General features: G+C 38.3%; 2 protein-coding genes across 5 annotated transcripts in view; both read left to right on the top strand.

Annotated features, from left to right (window-relative positions):
• LOC148229055 (uncharacterized) overlaps positions 1–16,270 on the top strand; it is a 61,821-nt gene extending 45,551 nt beyond the window's left edge. For 2 of the 4 annotated variants that reach the window (XM_088197120.1, XM_088197121.1), the window contains 22 exons: positions 798–1,007; positions 1,068–1,226; positions 1,301–1,510; positions 1,901–2,014; positions 2,078–2,288; positions 2,353–2,506; positions 3,903–4,008; positions 7,143–7,286; positions 7,347–7,511; positions 7,577–8,474; positions 8,541–8,701; positions 8,909–8,976; positions 9,045–9,133; positions 9,195–9,324; positions 9,807–9,969; positions 10,026–10,141; positions 10,203–10,302; positions 12,264–12,423; positions 12,761–13,008; positions 13,085–13,202; positions 13,266–13,356; positions 14,835–15,975. In XM_088197120.1, coding sequence (XP_088053246.1) covers positions 798–1,007; positions 1,068–1,226; positions 1,301–1,510; positions 1,901–2,014; positions 2,078–2,288; positions 2,353–2,506; positions 3,903–4,008; positions 7,143–7,286; positions 7,347–7,511; positions 7,577–8,474; positions 8,541–8,701; positions 8,909–8,976; positions 9,045–9,133; positions 9,195–9,324; positions 9,807–9,969; positions 10,026–10,141; positions 10,203–10,302; positions 12,264–12,423; positions 12,761–13,008; positions 13,085–13,202; positions 13,266–13,356; positions 14,835–14,964 — 3,945 coding nt within the window. In that variant the 3' untranslated portion in view covers positions 14,965–15,975. Of the gene's footprint in view, positions 1–797; positions 1,008–1,067; positions 1,227–1,300; positions 1,511–1,900; positions 2,015–2,077; positions 2,289–2,352; positions 2,507–3,902; positions 4,009–7,142; positions 7,287–7,346; positions 7,512–7,576; positions 8,475–8,540; positions 8,702–8,891; positions 8,977–9,044; positions 9,134–9,194; positions 9,325–9,806; positions 9,970–10,025; positions 10,142–10,202; positions 10,303–12,263; positions 12,424–12,760; positions 13,009–13,084; positions 13,203–13,265; positions 13,357–14,834; positions 15,976–16,118 lie in introns of those variants that run through there. The other 2 variants (XM_088197122.1, XM_088197123.1) reach the window with 2 other exon arrangements.
• Positions 16,271–18,710: 2,440 nt separating this feature from the next.
• Positions 18,711–19,559, top strand: LOC148229057 (uncharacterized). Its single transcript, XM_088196801.1, has one exon. The coding sequence runs from the start codon at positions 18,711–18,713 to the stop codon at positions 19,557–19,559; it is 849 nt and encodes a 282-aa protein (XP_088052927.1).
• Positions 19,560–22,189: the final 2,630 nt, after the last annotated feature.

The raw sequence follows: 22,189 nt of genomic DNA on the forward strand, positions 1-22,189 counted from the left end.
AAAGAAAGATTTACAAGCAATAAATAAAATAAATAATACATGTATGTACATATGTACGTATATATTATTGACTTTATGGATATTCTTACTAAATGTTTTGTGCTATAATTGTTTTTTTGTATTACATAATTATACACAAAAAAATCAAAAAACATTTTTAAGCACATAGCTCTGTCTAGAATCAACTTAAAGGCAATAAAGCATGTATAATATTTTAATACAGGTCTACAAAAAATATAAATAAAATCATTTAAAAATAAAACAGAAATGGGGTATATACGTACCCCTCTTCGTTCAGACTGGGTTAAAACGTTTAAAATTCACTGATTAATTTTTGAGTTACACTTACAAAAAAGTAAGATTTTGAACATAAAACGTGTAAATAACAAAGCATTAAGACTCGCTGTCGCTCTCACCGCTGTATATTCGTATTTTTATTATTATGATATCGATCTATAATAAATGTTTTCTGAAGATGCCGCATTTATCTATTCTTAAATTATTTTAAGCTCAAACGAACTTTTTAACACAACAAGTTTCAAATAAATATATCTTTAGACTTGCTTATGATAATTATATAATATATAGTTATTGATTAACGTATAGTACTTTAATGAAATATTTTTAAAAAAGGTACATTTTATTTGAATAATAAAACATTACTAACACTGTGTACTTACATATACCGGTAGCGCCCCTCAAGCGACTGACCAATTACAAGGCAGAAATTCAAGAGCTGTTATTGTATACTGCCTCTTGAATAGGTCGTCTTTTATATGATTATTTTATTATTTTAGAGCGTCACTGGAGCAGGAAGTGCCATGAACGTAACCACAAACAGTGGCGTCGGTGAGCACATAAGAGCTCTACATGCAGTAGTGTTAAGGGAACAGCAGTACACATCTTGGATGCAGTTCGGTATCGAACGATACGTTGTGCCTTTGGCTTCCAGAGTTGACGTAATCACGCCCGCGGAACACAAACTACTATATCAAAACTGCGAAGAGGTACAAAAAATACCAATTTGAATCTATAGATCGAGAAAACATTAATTATTCTATCTCTAGCTGCTGCGGCTGTCTGAAGAAATCTTGGAGCAGATAGTGACTGAGGAAGGGGAAGTGCAATTAAATTTAATAGCAAGTGTATATTTAGCTAGACTACCCACAATTATCTCCCTCTATAAAACTTATTGTAACGGACTCAAAAGAGCGGATTGCGTGCTGGTGAGAATCAATCGACCCCTTTGAGTTATACTTAATCTATAGAAGCTATAATTTGTGTGTTTTTATCGGAATAGGTACAAAAATCTAGGCAGCAAGGTGGCAATTTCGTTAAACTATGTACTGAACCGGCCATTCCGAGGAGGAAACCTGACGTCACTCAGTTTATCCACAAACCTTTAGAGCAATTTAGGGAATTGTTAAGACTTTTGAGAGCCGCCAGAGCTATAGTTCCAGCCTCGCATCCGGATCATACGGCTTTGGTTAAGCTCGTTAACGAATTACAGGTATTTATGACTAAGAAAGACCGGAGACCACAGAAAAGAGGATATAACTTATTTTTTTAATAATGGCCATATATCGTTGTAAATAAAAAACACGTTAAAAGCGCAATAAATCGAGTTAATGTCAGTATTTGTGATATGAGACAAGTGTATCTGTCATTGCGTTTGTCAAGATTTCGATGTATTATGTAAATTCATATTTCAAATAGATCATAAACAAAAATCAATTGGTGAAAAAAACTACCGAATTTCAATGGCGTCGCGAACCGATGAGATAAGGATGAGCCTTCATTGGTAGGGCGGATATACTTAGTTCATATTATTATCCTTGGTCTCCCATTTATAATTATTTATTAAGTCTCATTTGGATTTAACTAAATATCTTTCGAACAGACTGCTTATCACGATATAACAGCCGGCGCTGGTCTCATGGGTCCTCTAGGCGAAGGAAGACCTTTGCTATCAGTAGCTGATTTAGAAAGTCGCTTAGTGTTTACAAGGTGTAAGGTGAGTGACACATATTATTTTGGTTTTTGATGATCTTATATTATAATCTATGCCTAATTTCAGCCATTTACATTGGCGAAACCTGGAAGACAGTGGATCTTTGGCGGAGACTTAGCCAGAGTTGAGGGTAGAGCTGTGAGACCATATTGGGCTCTGTTGTTTAGCGACCTTTTGCTGTTTGCGACCGTCTCTAGAGACAGAGTGCTATTCATTACTGAAGAACCGTTACCTATAGCTAATATAACTGAAACTTGCTTCAACGTCAGAAAGAAAGGTATTATATAAGATTTTCAATAGTTTAATCATGAACTGTATTTTTTATATACTTGTTGTTTCAGCTAATGAATTTAGATTAGCTGTCGGTCCAGGAAGAGCTAATAGTCCAACGGCAAGATGTGGTCCTCCTGTGAGAGCTAGAGCGAGAACGATAATCTTACGAGCGCCTTCTTCGGATCTAAAAGCAGTTTGGCAGAGCCTTCTTCTGCGACAGATGTAAGTTCAAGATTAATATATTTAAGCACACTATTATTACACATTTACTGGGTCGATTCAATGAATGAACTATTTATTAATCGGTCGGACAAAAAATGACGCCAATTTTACCACACGTTGATAATCATTAGCCGTTAACTTATTTTCTTGGTCTTAAGCATCGTCCATATGATTTGGTCTTAACAGTTTATTTATTATGATCCTGGAATATTTTTGAAATTCGTCGGATTTAAGCGGTACGCATCGATTCATTGCACTCCTTCGATTATCTGTCACCCTGATCCATAAAAAAGGCGATAAATCCTGTATTGAAAACTTCAGACTAGTCACTGTTTTTTCGGCACCTGCTATGTTGCTCAGATATATCCATAATCACAGTCGGCGAACGCTAGTAACCTCTTGTGCATTTTAATGATGACAAAATCTCTCCATTCTAAAATACAGGTTGGTGTAATATAATTTCAAAAAGCACTCGTAAAAGTCATATTCTTCTTTGACAGTTTAGCAACTTCGGTTTTTTGAATGGTCTTGTTAGCTTGTTTTTCGAGTGTCCGAATGTGAGCTATGGCAATCGCTGCTGCTAAGAGTATATTACTACCACCTGTAATTGTTCAGTGGCTTTCGGTTGCGAGCTTCGAAGTGACCTAAAGAGTCACGATCGCGCCCCTTATTCTTAACCAATGGGGTCTGGATATCAGTGCGTGTGAACGCTCCTCTCAATGAGCTTGCCAAAACAAAGCTGGAAAAATAATATGTGGTATGGTGCTCATCTATTTTAGGTGTGCATTATAACTATTTTTTTACTTTTGTATTTATATAATGACCATCATGACGCATCCTGATCATAAAAAAATATAATTTTAATTCTGATCGATGAGCATAGATTTAGTTGCATATTTAATTTTGATTTGTATAGTATTAACAAATTTTATACGATCACGTCTTCTTTTGGTGCCTGATAGAAGCAGAACCTATTCAATGTCAGGTATGAGGAGCTGGTCTGGTTCATAAAAATAAAATAAATATTGAACTATATAATTTCGATAAATCGATACTCAATCGAATCATAAACGCAAACGCAACAAAATGGCAATCAAACTACATTATTATATATGACTACACCAGACAACTTAAACGATTTAGACCATCTGATACATATAAAAAAATAAATAATTATAAACAAATGAATAAGTATTTTTTTTAAATTAATTAGATTTTCTAATAATAAATATGGACAGGCATCCGACGGGAAGTTTTATTTACATGCCAATATCATAATCAAAAAAATTCAAGTACCGTATTACTTCCACGTTCTCGAGATTGCATCAGTTTAAGAATCGATACTTTATATATTTTGAAATACTATTAAAGATTAACGTTTGTAATTGCATTTCAGATGTCGCGTGAATTCTTCGAGTGGAACGCCTTTGAGTTCTCCTATGGAGTCACCAGCACCGTTGGGTTGCTACTCGGAGGTTACCCTAGATTCCCAGCAGCGGCAGGTATCGTTCGCTTCTTTAGGGCCTCGTTCTCGGCCAGCTCTCCCTTCTCTCGCAGCACCTTCAGACAATCGCCACCATTCGGTCAGTTTCGCATCTACGGGTGCGGGATACGGTTCAGTTTCTAAACTATCCAACGCGACAGCGAACAGGTCCATCATTGACGAAGAGTACATAGATAGGTTCGCGTTGACTTCTCTAGAACTACTCACTGACAGGATCAACGAAGACGAGATCGATAACAACAACGATTACTATAACGACGATGACAAATACCTAGCGCCTTCGAACTTGCAAAACAACGCCAAAACCCCAGACACCCCTCCGCCCAACATTTCACCCGGAGAATCTTCGAAAAACTCCCAAACGTTCTCCTCCCACTTTGTCTCCATGAGTAGCTTAGAAAAATGCACATCTGAAGATAATTACTCCATTCAAAAAAGGTTCGTCAGTAACTCTGAAACGCCTTCTTCTCCTAGTGCTATTCTCACTCCTTCTACGACAGACTATGCCCCTGGAAACCACTACCATGATTTTGTAGAGGAATGCAACGCCGACGATCCGGAGCTGTGGGACTCTGACGGTCTTTGCAGATGGGAGTCTTTCGAAGCAGATTTGGCTTTAACCGGTCTCAATTTAGACCCTTGTTTTAAAACGGACGTCGAAGAGAATATATACTTCCGAGACGATTTTTTTAGTGCCAGGCGTTTGAGTAAGATCCGGGGGAGGTGTCATCCTTCAAACACCATGGATCTTTGATCTTTGAATTGTTTTTAAGATTTGGAAGGTCTGGAAGTTCCCAATGTTTTATCCAACGATGCTGCCGAGAGATTGCAAAATGTACTTTTGAGACTATTTTCTAATCAAAGCCGTACAATAATATGCACCGTGTGACTCAACTTGATTACGAGGCATTGAGAATTTTAGGTGGCAACTTTTTATTTTCACAGCTCATTAACCTTAATGTACTGAAATTTCAAAAATGGGTGTGACAACCGGAATGGGGTACGAAGCAACCCCACTCAAATTTGATCGTTAATCAAGTAAAAGTTTATAAAACACTATTTTTTTAATTCAATTCATTGATTTTTTTTATAAATTAATAAATATTTTGGAATGAAAATGTACCTAGCTTAGGGATGATAGAGTTTATATGAATTTAAAGGTACAGTAACATTGATTATAATATTTATTTTCCTCAAGAATCAGTGCCTTAAAAGCAATAAACGCAAAATTCACGTGATTGTTAAGTGGAACATATATAATATTTAGTTAAAATAAATAAAACACTAATATTAATAAATAATGCTCTGTGTATTCACACCTACCGGTACAGCTCCACTGGACGAATGACAAATGAAATGTTTTTGAGTCCAAAAATATAGTTTAGTGAATAAGAAATAGATTATATATTAGAAGCTTTGGTGTTGCCAATAACAATCTTATCAAACGTTCTTAAAAAAAATCAATACAGTCCCGTGTCCTTACACATACCGGTATCGCTCCTCAGGGCGATCGACTAATCACAGGGCATACAAAAGAGCGTTGTTTTTAGGCACTGACTATTGAAAATGTAGATCGTAAGCATTTAGTTTCATACATAAAGAATTTTTGGAGTTGTCCCTTAATATTCTCAACGCCTCCAACGAGTATTAGCTGCGTTTTAAGGCATTTTAATTTAATAAAAGACTGGTGTTGGCCAAAAAACATAGTATGTTTAAACGCAAACTACCTCTTCCATTTCCAAATTTGCCAAATTTTTTTTTTTGGTGATTTTTATTTAATAGAAAGGTGTGAATTTTTAAACTATATACTTTTTAACATAGCAAATAATTTGTGTGGATATACAATAGAAAAGCGGCGATCGTGCTGAAGGCAAGTACGTTTATCGTGTTTAGTGATAATCTAGCAGTTTTGATGAAAATATTTTTTTACTTTAGTAGTTTGTTAGTCTGATAAAAAGTTGTTTTTGACAAAAAAATATGAAAATTTAGAAAATAGTTGTTTAAATTTTACATGACGATAGTTAGATAGTTTCGAAGTTTTAAAAAACCGTAATCATAATAATAATAGTAATCAAAAACCCCGTTTTTAGAAATTTGTATCGAATTATGAATGTTTTTGATTTGAGCTTGATTTTTTATATAATAACCAGGGTATATTTAAGTATGATTATACAAAATAAAGATCGAAATTATTTTCGGAGATTGAATTTAAAAATTATTACGCTTTGCAATTGACTGAATTTATAAGTTCTCTATTTCTTTAAGACTAATTTTTTTTTATTAAAAATTAAAATTTGCTTTTTTTTATGGTATCTGTAATTTTTGTACATTTTATTTTCATTCGGTGTTTATCTTGTAAATCGATTCGAACGCTAATGTACCTGAAATTTTGATGATGTTATACAAAAAACGAAGCTTTTTAAAATTTTCTGTTGATTTAAGAAATGCGTAATCCTTATGTATTTAATAATTATGGTATAGTATAAGATTTTTTTGTAAAAAGTGGATAATTGCGACGCTGATGTCGACCTTTTCCCATGTATTTGCGTTTCGCATCAATTTTTTTTAATTTTTATGATTTTTTACTCTTATATATGAATAAGTGCAATAATTTTTTAATACTCAAACTATCGGTTGTTGATTTATTAGTAACTGAAAATGTTGTACTTGTGTGTTTTTTTATTTATTAATGTGGTTGAATATTAATCGTTAGCATCGCAAATATTCACAATTTCAATGACTTCAAAAAAAATTAAAAATGAAGCTCATTTTTTTTTTTGAAAAAAAAAATCCAGCCGATTTATACTTATAGCACATGTTGTTAATTCACTGTCTCTGTGTGTGTAAATGTTAAAAAAGAAAATATTTTTAAATATTGAAATAAATTTATTTCTTTTTATAAAATTGATTTTTTGTGTTTTATTTTACCTCAAATATTTGCGATACTAGCGATTGAGTTCATAGAAATTTAATGTAATATAATAATAAAAACAATAATTTAGATCAATAGGTATATATAATAATAATAATTGGAATAATTAAATAGAATAGAGATTTCAAAAACTATATGAAGTACCGCTTTAGATTCTCTTCTAATTTTCTTAAATAGTAAACAAGTTTAATTTATCCTAGATCGTATCGGCTCTGCCTGAAATCATAACCGAAGAAGGTACTAGATCTTCAAGGTTAGCTTGCAAAGGAGCAGCTCTTCATTTAGCCAGATGGATGAAGACGCATCCTGGAAATGGATCAGTTCCGCCGGAACCGGAGCCGGAAGTAGGTTTCAGACTTAAAAAAATCTTACAAAGCAAGGATATTAATCTTAGGTTTATACAGCAGATTTGGAGCGCCGAACAGCTGAGAAAAAGATCTAACGAGCTTCGCCTTTTGGATGTAGAGCAATTGTGTACAAAATCTCCAGCTACAGCTCAGTTGAGTCTAGAGAAATCTCCATCAGAAAACGACCACAGTCCTTCGCGTAGCACTAATTCAGACAGTCAGGTAATTGAGTCTGGAAAAAATACATAACCAGAGCAAATCTTCATTCGATTTTCTTGCAACCGCAGATAACGGTAAGGTCGAGTCCCGTAGTTCCCGAAACTGTGGCAGTGTGTCGACAGTGCCACAAGCGCTGTTTTTCGAAACCCAGCAGTCCCTTAGTCACATCGTCCAGCAAATCTGTCATCCATAATGATAAATCCAACGATAGCATCGAAAGCGAATCAAAGATGAATAACCACAGCCACTGTCATCAGAAGGAAGCGGATCGAATCAAATGCTGCGACGCAGAAAGTAAGCTGAGCATCTCTCCGGAGAAGAAAAGCGCGTTAGAAACAATGTCAGAGATCAGATCTGCCATAATGAAGAGCAGAGAGTCGTTTTTTAAGAATTCAGACTCTAAAGAAAGCTGTTCTAGTCCTTTAAACAGAGCTTCGCCTAAAAGTCCCTGCTCTCAAAAGAGCGACAGTTCCCATTCCACTCTGTATAGCACCAACAGTCCTTTATCTTACGCCCACACCACTTGTAGCTCCATAGCTTTCAGTAACTCCACGGGTAAGAAGTCTTTGAGTCCAGGTAGGAACTCGAACGCTTCGGAAGGAAGCAACGAAGAGACCGTGCAATGCGTCATAGCTCAAGAAAAGTTCTTGAACGAAATCAAATGCGTAGAAAACATAGTCTTGAACAAAGGCAGTCCTTTTCGGAGCAAATTCAAAGACCACAACAAGATCTATATGGGAAAGACTATAGTGGAAAGAAACAGTGCCTCGAAGTCCATAAATAGGTGTTTAGCTAGTGAATTAACTCAATCCAAGATAGAAACGATGAGCATACCGACCTCGACGTTCAACGCAGACTTTTTCTCGAGTCCTTCGAAGACTCCCGCCAACGGAGATCTAAGGAACAGCGTCGCCAAAGATAGAAGTAAAGCTTCAGAATTTTCGTGGTCGCCGCTAATGCTGATGGGTTGGTGATCTTTTACTCTTAGTTTATTGAAAGAACTTGTGTCAATCTAGGATCGAACGTTTCCAGGTCTCTCCGCGATGAATCCAGCGGCGCATCTGATGCAGCTCGATCCTCAGAACCGACAACCTTCTCCGAGGACAGTGCCGAGGACTCAAAACACAGTGCCAAATATAGCAGTCGTTCCTCCGACGCCGGATTTCTTAAGCGAAAACAAAAACCTACTACCTGTACGATTTTTAGTTTCCTTTCGTTCTATACTTCCACTCTATTGACGCATGATCTAATAAGTCCAAAATCTCTATGGTAGTCGTTGATTTTAAGGGACTGCTAGTTTCGAAGACACGCCTGATCTTTAAGAGCTCCATCCGGGTTTTGGACTTTTCAGATTTCATAATATTGAATATAAGACAGCTTTAGATTTTTTTAAATTATAGTACCACGCAGAAGACTCTCCGGATGATTCGCCGATAGCAGAAGAACCTCCATACTTAGCATTGAAGAGGTTACTCATTCTCTTTATACTTACTGACTTACCAATATAAAGGTTTAAATTTGATCTATACTATCCAGATATGGCACTATGTCCAGCCTGGAAAGAATACCTTCGGATGACGTGGAAGACGCGAATTTAAACAACTCCAGCCCTCCGCAAGAAAAAGGTATGTTTTTAAAGATTCGCTCACCGTAAATGGCGAGTTGACCTTTTCCACATTTTCATAGAGACTGATACATCTCAAGGCCTATTAGGATGGACAGCCAGAGCGGGGAATTACGTTGTGGAGAAAATGGCGCTGCTGAACAGTCTGGCTGAATCTGGAGCTGCTTCAACGGGAGCTTCTTTTTTTGAAAGGTAGTTGCATTGTACAAGTTTTTTCACAGCAAGGATAAAATAACACGGTTTATATGTGAAACCTATCTATCGTAGCTCCACCTATCTAAATGTCATATATTCCAAGTCGGAAGCAAAGTGGTAGTCCAAGTAGAAGTTAAACATTTTGACTTATATGCTATCAAGAAAACAATGACTAGTATAAAATGTTTTTTTCTAAAACCTGCACTATTTCCAAAGAGATTTCATAAATGATAACCTGAAATTATGATATCTTTAAAGAGCTTCACGTCTTTGAGGAACATTTTTAAACTGAGCCAGGACAATCAACAGCTATGATTTTTATCTTCACAGTCCTTAAATTTCGTCGCAGAATACGACTAACGATTATGAATAGCTGTTTGACACATACATATTGCAGCATATAAATTGGGTTATCTTATCTTTGTGGTAAATATATTGTTGTACAGATATTTAAAATTCTTGTAAAACTTTTGTTACAGATATTTGGGAGCTGGAGAATGGAGAACTGTACGCGGAGTCGTCGGAATTGAGAACGACTGTAACGAAGGATCTGGTGCTTCTGGTGAAGAAATGTGGGGCACTCCATCTTCTGGAGATTTAAGCGATCATGCTTTTCCGGACTCTGATCATGCTACTTTATCGGTATACATATTTTATATAGTTGCTTTGAGAAGTCGTTGATTCATTTGTATTTTCAGTCCCCTACAAAGTCATCATCTTCTTGTCCTGGAGATGAAGATACGGAACTGATGATGGATGAGCTTTTGATGACGCCGCCCATTACAGGACCGTCTTTGAGGCCATTATTGCCAAGGTAACATATTTAAGTTTGTATTAAATTAATTCTATATATATAAATATAATATAAATTGCAGAAGGCGATTAGAACCTCTAATGGAAGAAGAAGGCTCAGACGCATCTTCTTCCAGTAGCGCGGAAGCGAATTCAGAAATTACTCCCAGTCCAACCGATCAGGTAATCTTGAGTCTTATGAAGAATTCAATGTACATACATACATACATTTCGTCCTCTAGTTCTATAATGTGCTATCTGCTCCTTGAACGGCAGTCAAATTGCAGATAGCGCAATTTAGCGCAAGGTGACGATTTGATCACACACCAAAAGTGTCCCAAATCTGCCATTTGTATTATACGCATTTCATTCGATATAAGTTTGATAATATGATACTTTAAACGGTTTTATTAATTGAGAACGTTTGCATTTTTAGATTTGGGATACTGATTTTAATAGTCTTGACAGTAATTGAACATAAAATAAAAAGTTGTTGTGGATCGAAGATCGCCATATGAATGTCTCTTTATTTTTGCGTGTTTGTCACTAATTACTTATATTCTGTATCCGGTAATTATTTTTACATATCTACATATATTTATACATAGTGTATTGTTAATATATATATATACATACATGTAAATGCAGTATGTAATAGTATACATATACTAGTAGATCCGATGTATCGATGTTATCAAAACATTTTGATTGTCGATGCTTAAAATTTAAAATGCAAATTGTCAACGTTAATTTACTATATAATATAAGGACGATTTGTATTTTTTTGTTACATACTATACATAAATTAGTCAAATATACATACATATACATATACAATATCACATTAGGATGTGACAATCCTTCACTGGCCGAAGATACTGGGTTCAAAGCTTTATCACACAAATTTTAATTAAATTGTATTAAAAATATGTAACATAGCAATGTTTTCAATCTAAAGAGAGCAATTGGTTTGATGATAAATTTAATTTCAGTGGACATCTGTTAATAGTTGGTTTACGCTATTTGATACTATAATTATATGTACGTATTTTTTCCGTAAGGGAGGTTTAGTGCTCGCCCACTTATTGCTGCCACGGTCAATTACGACGATTTAAATGTGTGATTCTTATATATAAATTACGCGCAATTTAATAATGCAAAATTTGTCAGAAAAAAGAGTGTAATAAAACATTACAAAATTATCATAAGTCTTACGGCTACTTTCACGGTTTTTTATTACACGTCTTGGTCGATTCGACTGCGCGTGTTCGACTGAACTCTCAATAATTAAATAATATGTAACATAGTAATGTTTTCAATCTGAATAAAGCAATTCGTTTGATGATTTCTATACATAAATATTTAATTTCAGTGGTTGTCTATTAATAGACGATTTACGCTATCTAAGATAAAAAATATATGCACTTGTTTTGCCGTGAGGGAGGCTTAGTGCTCACCCACTTATTGATTCTATGCCCAATTACGATGATCTGGAGGTGTAAATTGATTAGCCTTTTTTATTACTGGACATTTATGACCGATGCGCTATAGCTTAAGCAAATTGTAAAATTATCAAGTTAATTCGAGTGTCTTTCACGGTCTTTCAACCGCTTCCCGCTTGCGCACTCACATGAGTGCACAAGCGCACTTACATGTCTTCAATTTTTAGCATCATGTCTGAACTTTTTTTTAAGCATTTTTTCGTGACATATCCTATGTGAATGACCTATTTCAAACATATGCAATAAAAAATTGAATTTGTTACTTTTCTCAATGCAATATCTAATTCACTCATTTGTCAGATAATTAGCCTAATTCATGAATGAAGCAACAGAGTTGCACTTTTCATGAATTAGAAAAAAAAAATTATCCATTTTACGCAATAAAGGGATTGAAAGACTTTTTTTATGTACATGTAGTTTTGAACTTCACAGACTAACAGTGATGCCAGAATACTTATTACGAACTAACCAAATGCTTTCAACGAGTGTTGAGAATTCTTTGCATTGAGCCCAGTTTTAGTAGAAAGTAGTATAAGCGTGCGGTGGCGACGGATAAGATGGAGAGCGTTAGGTTAGTGGCCAGTGATAGGGTTTAGTAACATAGCGGCATGCCGTGTCGGTGTGCGTCGGTGTCGCCGGCAGGGCAGCGGCGCGGCTGGCGGTGTTGCTGACCCAAGGCCCCCTGCGGCTCTCCCTGGACTCCCTGGACTTCCTGGACTTCCCGGAACCCCGCCCAGCCCCGACCGCACGCCCACCAACCCCATACCGCCTCCAGGGTTCCTCGGACCCGTCTCGCCACTGCGTGAGTACACCAACAAACAGTACTGATTGTTGCATGATAGAAAAGCAGGGTGGTGCATTATGCTTGTGAATTGCTGCGTTCTTTGAACGGCAAAAAATCTCTTATACGCTCGAATGAGATTCTGCGCCACCTTCTTTATGAAACAATGTTTCTAAATAATTGGCATTGAAGATAACTATATATTGTTTTATTGTATTGTAGAACACATAGAGTAGAGCTTGTGATATATATATTTAGTTTGACTTAGTTTATTCTTGTAAAATATTTCGAGTATGAGTACACATGAAAGTGTGGGCAATTTGTAGATGTGATTGTGACTTTGTGTTTGTATTTTTAGTATTAAGAGATTCGCTAGAGCGAGGGTTGGGCGGCAGAAGCACGTCGAGCTCGACACTGGAGGGGTGTCGTTCCGCCCCAGACGGCAGCGAAGATTCGGAGTCCTGCGTGAGCGTACCGACGGGGGGAGATTCTGTTGGGGATGCTTTTGCTGGAGAGACAGGAGGGGAGAGACTCAGCCCCCGAATGGAAATGCGCCTGGCACTTCAGGAGGGAACGGACATACTAGCGGAGCACGAGCAGCGTTGGGTAACTACAATCTACTCGTTGATTTTAGGTGGATCTGAGCAGTTCTAATTATTATTTGTGCTTGTTTTGCTTTCAGGATCAAGTGAACGGCCCTTGCGGGTGGGTCCGGCGCCCATTGGGTCTTCCCCCCCGCTCCCACATTCCCGTAAGGCTCCAAAGTACTATTTTGAGCAATTCTGCGTCTGTTCCTCCAGGTACGTCTAGCGTGTATTATAATATATCGAACGAAAGCTTTAAATGCTGGTGATGTGGTTCAGGTCAAACAAAGGTGCCAACGATGGAGCGTCTTGCATACCTGGAAGCGAGAACTGTCCGCCGAGGGGCTCGCCGTCCACGTCCCACAGCTAGGTTGTAAGTTTATACCTCAACATTCAATCAGCTTCTTTCCTTTTGTTTGACAATATTGAAATCAGAGCCATAGTGAATATTTTACTATACAGGTGTCAGTATCGGGTGGCGGTGTCAAATGCGGAAGAGTCCAAGTTGAACTCAACAGACGATCGGGATCGATGAGTTTATAAAATATTCCTTGACTATGTCCTCATTGGTCGCCCTCAAAACGCGTGAGTCTTTCTCTGAGTATTAGTATATATAATCAAGTATCAAGACTTCTTAAGAGCTTCGATGAATTTAGATTATAAGCCATAGATCACAGACTCAAGTGAAAAGCGATCGCACAATGATTCTGGGTCCACCTCAAACCATTGACAATGGTCGGATAAAAGCATACCCTTATCTCTTCAAGTATTTATACGACAGAACACCGCTGAACTGATTAAAAAGAAAAATAAAATTAAATTGAAAAACTTCTTTAAGTATTTTTACAAAAATACATATATCATGAAATTCCATAAAAATAAATAAGTAATAAAATATATTTTTTACACCAATTTAGTTATTTAGTAACACATTATTGCGAGTTTTAAAGTGCCTTCAGATAGTCGCGATCGCGTCCCCTATTCTTTACCGTTGCGGCGAAGACGTCAGCGTTCATAAATGCTCCTCTTGCACAAGCCATTCACGTGTTTTTGACGATAGCTGTTAGAAGCTATACACAATATGTGGGATGATGCTAATCTATTTTAGATGTGCAACATTATTTATTTTTATTTTATGTATAATAGCCATCATGACGCATTGGGAAAATCTATCAGATTTGTAATAAAGAATAAACAAAAGTGGCACGGCTTTTTTATGCAAAAAATACTTTATCTAAATCAAACAATTTTATTGTTTGGACCTGAAGCATAGTTGCAGAAATATTAATCACAAGTAATAATGTGGCGACTTTCTGCTGTGAGTGATAGTGTCTGAGAGTCGCGATCGCGTCCCTTATTCTCACCTATGTATCTATGAAGTGCTGGAAAATGTGGAACGGTGCTCAATTATTTTAAGTGTGCACTATAATTTTATTTTTATTTGTATGTAATGGCCAATATAACGTCAAGTCATGGTGGTGAAATTTGTAATAAAAATAAACAGCAGAATTAAATAAAAATACTATTATTTTGTTTTTATTTGAATAAAATATGCTGTTTGCTTAGTTAATTTACCATACTCTATCCGTAAATTAAAAAAAATAAAATTAACTTATATTTTAAGTCCATTTTTAAGTAGTGCGAGTGTGTTAGTGGATATTAAAGTATTTAAAAAATTACGGATCGGGAAAAAGCTGAGGTGTTAGCTAGCGCTTATTTAAATAATGTAATGTCTTCACTACGGTTCTGAAAAAGTTAGCTTTTTTGATTGCACGATTGAATCGAGTTATAAATGAATTATTCGTAGCTAATTAAATGTGTTTATATTTCTTATAAGGCATTTTGCAGAATGGGGCTCGTGAGGAGACGGGCGTCGTCCGACAGTCCCGAAAGACGTCCGTACTCTCCGCGGAGACAACAGCCGCACGTGAGCAGTCATGGATATTACAAGATTTGCTTTGTCAATGGCTTTGTATAAACACTTTGAAAGTTGTTTTATCCGATTATTCTTTGAAACTGCATAATTTCATTCACAAAGAGCGAATTCGAGACCTCACCATCTGTGTTCAAGAACGACATAAAAGAGATTACATTTTTGTGATAAAACAATATTCAATCGAATATATTAAATACATTTGTGATAAAGTCAGGATTTTATTAGGCGTTTTTTACGTATGATATATATTTAAAGTAATGCGAAAAGGACGATATTTTGTATACTCCGTGTGCTGAAATTATTTTTATAAGGTCCTGCGTTGTCACAATTCACACTTAGATTTTATACTGTCGCTTTTCAACTTTCGTCCTGAAGCTTCGGTGTGGATTTCCAGATCGAGACCTCGTTCGTTCGGAGTAGCTTCACGCCTACCTTTGAAGAGAAACGATTCTTTTGAGCTTTCATTATGTCATGGTTGTTTTTTTTGTTTTTTTTTTGTTTCGTTCTTTATCTATTAGCGATCTCTTTGAAAGATCTGCTTCCACGGTCGCCTTCCAGGGTTTATTTTTCGTTTCGTATATGATTATGTTCCAAGGTATCGCACATAATCGTTTTCTTTGCACAGTCGGCTTTGATTCTATGCACATTTTACGCCAATAGTGGATTTTCTGGAATATGATGTGATATTTCAGGAGAAACTGGACAGGCGATTTTGGAAGCAGCTCAGGAGGAGATCTAGCGGAAATTTGCCAAACATTCCGGCGTAGAAAAAACACTAAAATGAACAGTGTGAAAAACATATATAGACTATACGAGAGGTGTCGATATATATTGACGATTAGTACAATTACATATTCCTAGCTTGAACCGCTCCATTAAATAATATACACTAATATTTTCATAGATCACTATACGATTTTATATACATTTAATACAAAATAACGCTATAGAATATGCAATGCAGGTTAAATATTCGCATATAGCTAGATTACTATATTCATATTTAATTTGCTGATCATTTTTCCGATTAAATTATTTGAAAAGAAGAAAAAACATATAAAACGGTTCGCTCGCATGCGAACTGAAACGGAGTGTCGCTATGCCTAATCTAGCTATGTGCTTATAATTTTGCAATAAAAGACACAAAAATGCACTCTGTCAATCTTTTTAATATATTTTGTTGTTTATTATTTTAGAACTATTCGTCAACTTGTCATTAACAGGTAAAAAAGCCAATATTTTTTTCCAGTTCCTAAATGTATCTTGTTTGTATAATATATATAGTATTAGTAAAAAATGTGTGAATTAGTTAAACGAATAAATAATGACTGGTTAAATTCTAGTTAAATATTGTACGATTTACACTTTAAAAGTGTCATAAATGGATTATAGATCTGAAAGGGACGAGTTAAAGAATTTATTAAGAAATTCTATTAATTTTTTTTAAAAACATAATCGAATACAATGTGACGTTATAGTCCACAAATTGATGTAATGCATTGCATTTTTACTAAATAAAATCAATTATAAAACTATGTTTCTATGCTAATTATATAAATTCTAGTAATTAAAGTGTGATAAAATTAAAACGCCATAGAATGGCGTTCTTGTTCGAGAGCAAAAGCTGTTTAAGCCTTAAATGAATTCGATCTCGACGATCTTTTTAGTGTTCTGTAATTAATTTTGAGATTGTATGATAGATGCAATGCCTAAAATTGTTTATATATTATATAAAAATAATAATCAGTCCACTAGTTTTGAAATTTATATTTATAAAATATATTGTACATAAATAGTTTTTTTAGCTTTCGTTTTTATCGAACATGAATTTTTGAAGCGTTGTGATGATTAAACTGGAGCCCTAGGCTTCGTTTTAGGCTAGTCCGTTTTTAAGATTAGGCTAGAAATGAACAAAATACCTTTTGACTATTGTATATTTAAAATTAACGCCTGCCAACTATTTGAACGAGAAGATCAATAATTATTTTATTATTAGAATAGCTTTAATTTTTTATTACTATATTTCTTCGAAATTGTTTCATAGTTATTGTAGTTAGTGCGAGTTCCCGAAAATGTTTAGCTTATTTTTGTATGTAAAAGAATATTATGCGCAGCAATAATATATATATATATACATAGTTGATTTGTATTTTTTGATTTTGGTAATAAGGTCGTCTTCCATGTGTGTGTGTAGAGTAATTTTTTGGTTAGGCAGCGATGGACGGGTACTGTACTTATACCGATTATGACCAACAATAGAGTGCCACATTAACAATAGTTATTTTTAATATGCGTATTTAACCACAAAACGATAGTTCGTCGCTGACGCATGATCGAAAAGCTTTGTCAATTCAATTCGCCTAAAAAATACAGATGTTTATAATTGTTAGTCTTTGGGAACTCTCGATAGTTTTAATTTTGTTGAAAGTCATTATTTTATATGTAAAAATATATATATTTAAAAAGAAAGAGATATTCTCTTGAAGAACGAATAAAATTCTTATTATTACATAGTCTTTTATTTATATTATTAATAAAAAAATGTAAGGCTCATGAAGAACGAATAAAATTATTATTACTACATATTCTTTTACTTATATTAATAAAAAAAATGTGGGGGCCGATTTAATTGGATATCAGGAGCTATGCGGTACACTAGCAACACGGACTGGCCGGCGCATGATTATAATGTAATTATTATAACATACAAATGATTCTGAATACAGCGGATAACCTGCGCCTGACTGCCAATTCTTCACCACGCTTCTGCTTATTATTATGTGAATTAACAAAAATAACTATGCTACTGTATTGACAAATGTTGAAAGCCGATGTAATGACAAGTGCAATGTTGCTAAATTTTCAACTGTTCAAACTACGGCGGTTACGTGAATAAGTTCTTATATGAAGCCAGGCAGTGGTTGCCCCCGAATGGCGGACCGTGGTACCAAGGAAAAAAAAGAAAGCAGAATTAAAAAAAGAACCTCCTCTCCCTGCGCCACAAAATAATTGTGGAAAAACTGCGCAAAAACCTCGCCGCAAGAGGGCACTGCTACAAGCAATTGTAGTCACCTGCAAAGAACATAAGGATGCAAATACTTATGCGAAGGTTTTACGCAGCGTCCACACGGCTACAAAAAACACCAACTTGGAGGTGGGTGCCATTAGGCGCAACGCTAGCGGGGAGCTTATATTTCGGCTTAAGAAGGAGGGCGAAGAAGCTGACGCTCTCCAGGCTATCATAGTGGAAGCAGCTGGGACAAAAGCGACGGTGCGAAGGTCCGCACCGGTCCGCACGGTCACAGCAATTATTAGAGACCTTGACGAAGGCGTCACAGCTGATGACGTCGTTGAGGCCCTACAAGGAGCTCTGCGTGAGGATGATGCTAATTCAATAACAATAATTAGCAAAAGACCAGCGCACGGCGGCACACAAACCTGTGTCGTAAAAATCAGAGACACAGCTAGTTCCGAAGCCCTATTAAAACTAGGACGAATAAAAATTGAACTAGTGAGATGCCGCGTGCGAGAACGCGTCAACGTCCTACGCTGCTACCGCTGCACGTCATTCGGACACACTGCCGCAAAATGCGAGGCGGAAGACAACTCGAAGCTCTGCAGAAGGTGCGGGCTGGCTGGTCACATTGCGGTTAACTGCAGCAACTCGCCGCGATGTTTTTTGTGCTGAAAAAATAGCAACTCAAATCCAGCAACTTACTCGCACACAAGCGGAAGCAACAGATGCAGCGCGTTTCAGAAAGAGTTAGCGCGCAGAAGTAATATCAGAAATGCCTAGGTTTCTACAGATTAACCTCAACGGTTGCCAGACGGCGCAGGATCTACTTCTGCAAACAGCTCTCGACGAAAGAGCTGATGCGGTAATTGTGTCTGAACAGTACCGAGACCTGCCCAACAGGTGGTACGCGGACGCTAGCTCGAGGGCTGCAATTTACGTGCCAGTGGGCCAACTAATGGTCACAAACGCTTGCAACCGCAGCAGTGATGGATGGGCATGGATCGAGCTGGGCGGAATGCGAGTATACAGTTGCTACTTCTCGCCCAACGCACCGATCGACACGTTCGCTCATGGCCTAGCCGGCCTCGAAGAGAGCGTCAGAACGTCGCACCTCCCAGTCGTAGTCGCTGGTGATTTCAATGCCAAATCTTCGGAATGGGGATCTGCGGTGACAGACCGAAGAGGAAACTTGCTCTGCGAGATGGCTTCAAACCTGCGTCTACACGCCGCAAACGAAGGCGGGCAATACACCTTTGTCCGGGGCAGTACTGGTTCGGTCATCGACGTTACTTTCGTTGACGAAACGACGGCGGGTAGAGTCCTAAATTGGAAAGTGGAGGACATCTACTCGCACAGCGACCACCGGTACGTGAGCTTTGAAATAGCCGACCGAGCCCACAAAACGCCGCAGCGCGCGGCTGAAGGCTGGAGCTCGCGAAAGCTCGACCGCGCTGCCTTGGAACAGGTAATCGAAGCCAGACGCGAAACAGTGTTACAGACCGCTAGCAGCGGGGTGGGAGCGGAAGCGGTCGTACGCTCGCTGAACCATCTTCTGCGTGAAGACTGCGACGCTTCGATGCCAAGGCGCGGAGGCGCCGCGCACAGAAGGCTGGCCTACTAGTGGAACGAATCCATAGCCGACCTACGACGCGCGTGCTTAGCCTCCCGGCGGCAAGCACAAAGGCACCATGAAGACGTAGAAAAACAGCAAGCTCACAAAGAGGCCAAAAAAGCACTGCGCCATGCCATCAAACAGAGCAAGACACGCTGCTGGGTCGAACTGTGCAAATCGGTCGACGCCGACCCGTGGGGAACCCCTTACAGAATTGTAAGGAAAAAATTGAAAAAAGGATATGTAGACCACTACCTTAACAACCATAAAAACACGAAGACAGTGGTTGATGGGCTCTTCCCCCACCACCAAGCGACCGAAAGACGCAGCAGCCTGACAGAATCTTGAGAAGTTTTTCTCCCATTTTTGAAAGAAGAACTACAAAAAGCCGCTAAGCGCATCAATTGCGTAAGAGCACCTGGACCAGACTGTGTCCCTAATGCGGTGATAAAGCACATTGCAGAAAAAGATCTAGCGTTGCTGTTGACAACTTTCAACGCATGTCTGGTTGAAGGCATCTTTGCATCGCCCTGGAAGCGACAGCGGTTCGTGCTTATCCCGAAAGGCAGCACCACGACGCCGGGCCCTTCAGCGTACAGACCACTCTGCATGCTCGACGGCCTAGGCAAACTGCTGGAAAGGATGATCCTGCAGCGGCTACACCACTGCCTTGAAGATGAGGAGAAAGGTCTGTCTCCGCATCAGTTCGGCTTCCGCCCTGGACGTTCCACCATCGACGCTGCGAAAGAAATCGTCAGCATCGTACGCAGAGCGTGGCAAGGAAGCGTCAAAAGGAGTGAAAATGTAATCCTCATTGCGCTAGACGTGCAAAACGCGTTTAATACCGCACGCTGGCGCACGACTCTTGACGCAGCGAGTAAGATCGGAATTCCAGCCTACCTCATTCGGATGATAAAAAGCTATTTCTCCGACAGGGTACTGGAGTATGATTGCATGGGCAAAAAATCACAGCGAAACATCACAGCAGGCGTTCCACAAGGGTCCGTACTAGGACCGGCGCTGTGGAACGTCATGTACGACGGGCTGCCAAGGACGCCCATGCCCGAAGAAGCCAGCCTCGTAGCTTTCGCCGACGACGTCGCCATCGTGGTCACGGCAAAGTCTGACCAGTACATGCGCCTAGCAGCGGAGGAAGCTCTCCGAAACGTAAAAAGATGGATGGACGGCGCGGGACTACAACTTGCCGTCCACAAAACGGAGGCCGTCTTTTTCACGAGGCGCAGGAACCTGGCGCCCCCGAATATCGTCGTCGACGACTTTGAAATACCGTTCACTAGGACTATGCGGTATCTCGGAATAGAAATAGACGACAAGTTGCGATTTACGGCGCATGTAGAAAAGGCAGCGGCGAAGGCGGCACGCGTCGCCGGAGAACTGGCCAGATTGATGCCGAACGTCGGTGGACCCAAGTCGAAGAGAAGACGACTGTATAACGAAGTGGTCCACTCCACCCTTCTATACGGAGCTCCCGTATGGGCTAACTCTATGAGGGTGGAAAGAACGAGGCTCAAGCTGGCCAGAGTTCAACGGAGAAGCGCGTTGAGAGTCGCTTCGGCATATCGCACGGTATCAGAGGACGCGATTCTGGTGATATCCGGCATTCCGCCCATCGACCTGCTTGCTTTTGAGTGACAGGCAATCTACAATGGGCGGGAAAAAGCAATAGCCAGAGAGCTGACCATGGCCAAGTGGCAGGAACGGTGGGACGCATCAGAAAAAGGGCGCTGGACGCGCAGGCTCATCGTGAATTTGAAGGCATGGAGCCACAGAGATCACGGTGAGTTGAGCTACCACCTCACACAGGCACTCACGGGACACGGTTGCTTCGGTTCTTACCTACATAGGATAGGTAAGGAAGCAACACCAGAGTGTCACCATTGCGACGCGACTGAAATTGACGACGCTGCCCACACGATCTTTAGCTGTCCAGCATGGAGTGAGAAGAGGCGTGATCTGGAAGAAGCAATAGGTACACAAATATCGCCAGAGAACATGGTCCCCTCCATGCTGAGTGACAAAAAGGTGTGGTCAGCTTATCAATACTTTATATCGTGCGTTATGACCGCCAAAGAGGAAGATGAGAGAAGCCGAAGAGCTATCCCCACTGAAGAACAAGGGGTCATTGAATAATGAAACAAAAGCCTAAATCTTGAAAGATAGGAGAAAAAAAAAAAAAAAAAAAAGGCTTTAGAACAGTCGCCTTCCAGAAGTTAATGCGTAAAAGCAATATACCTGGAAGGTGGCGGGTGTAGAGAGGGGGGGGGGAGTTTTAGTGGGTAAAAATCCCACACTACCAAAGGCTGAAAAATACGCCAGAGGTGCCTTTTGAAGGTTTCTCCCCTCCGGAAAAAAAAATAAATAAATAAAAATAAAAAAAAGGGCACGCGTGCCCGAGGTGGCACGTTTGAGAATTTGGTTTGCACGCGAACGATTTCCAAGTTCAAAAATATTTTTAAATTTGAAATTTAAAAAATTAAAATCTTGATTAAATAACCTGTGAATTATTAATTTATTTCATTTTATTAATTATCAAATGTTTTCTAAGATAAACGACAATCGTTTTAAAAAAAGAATTAATAATGTATTTATTTTTTTCTGTCTTGGTAATTTTTTTACTC

Source organism: Plectrocnemia conspersa, unplaced genomic scaffold, assembly GCF_051122295.1.
Source record: "Plectrocnemia conspersa isolate PC_06_02 unplaced genomic scaffold, ASM5112229v1 ptg000011l, whole genome shotgun sequence".
Lineage (NCBI taxonomy): Eukaryota > Metazoa > Arthropoda > Insecta > Trichoptera > Polycentropodidae > Plectrocnemia > Plectrocnemia conspersa.

Excerpts from the sequence above, each read along its gene's own strand:
- LOC148229057 (XM_088196801.1), top strand. The coding sequence starts at position 18,711 with ATGCCTAGGTTTCTACAGATTAACCTCAACGGTTGCCAGACGGCGCAG.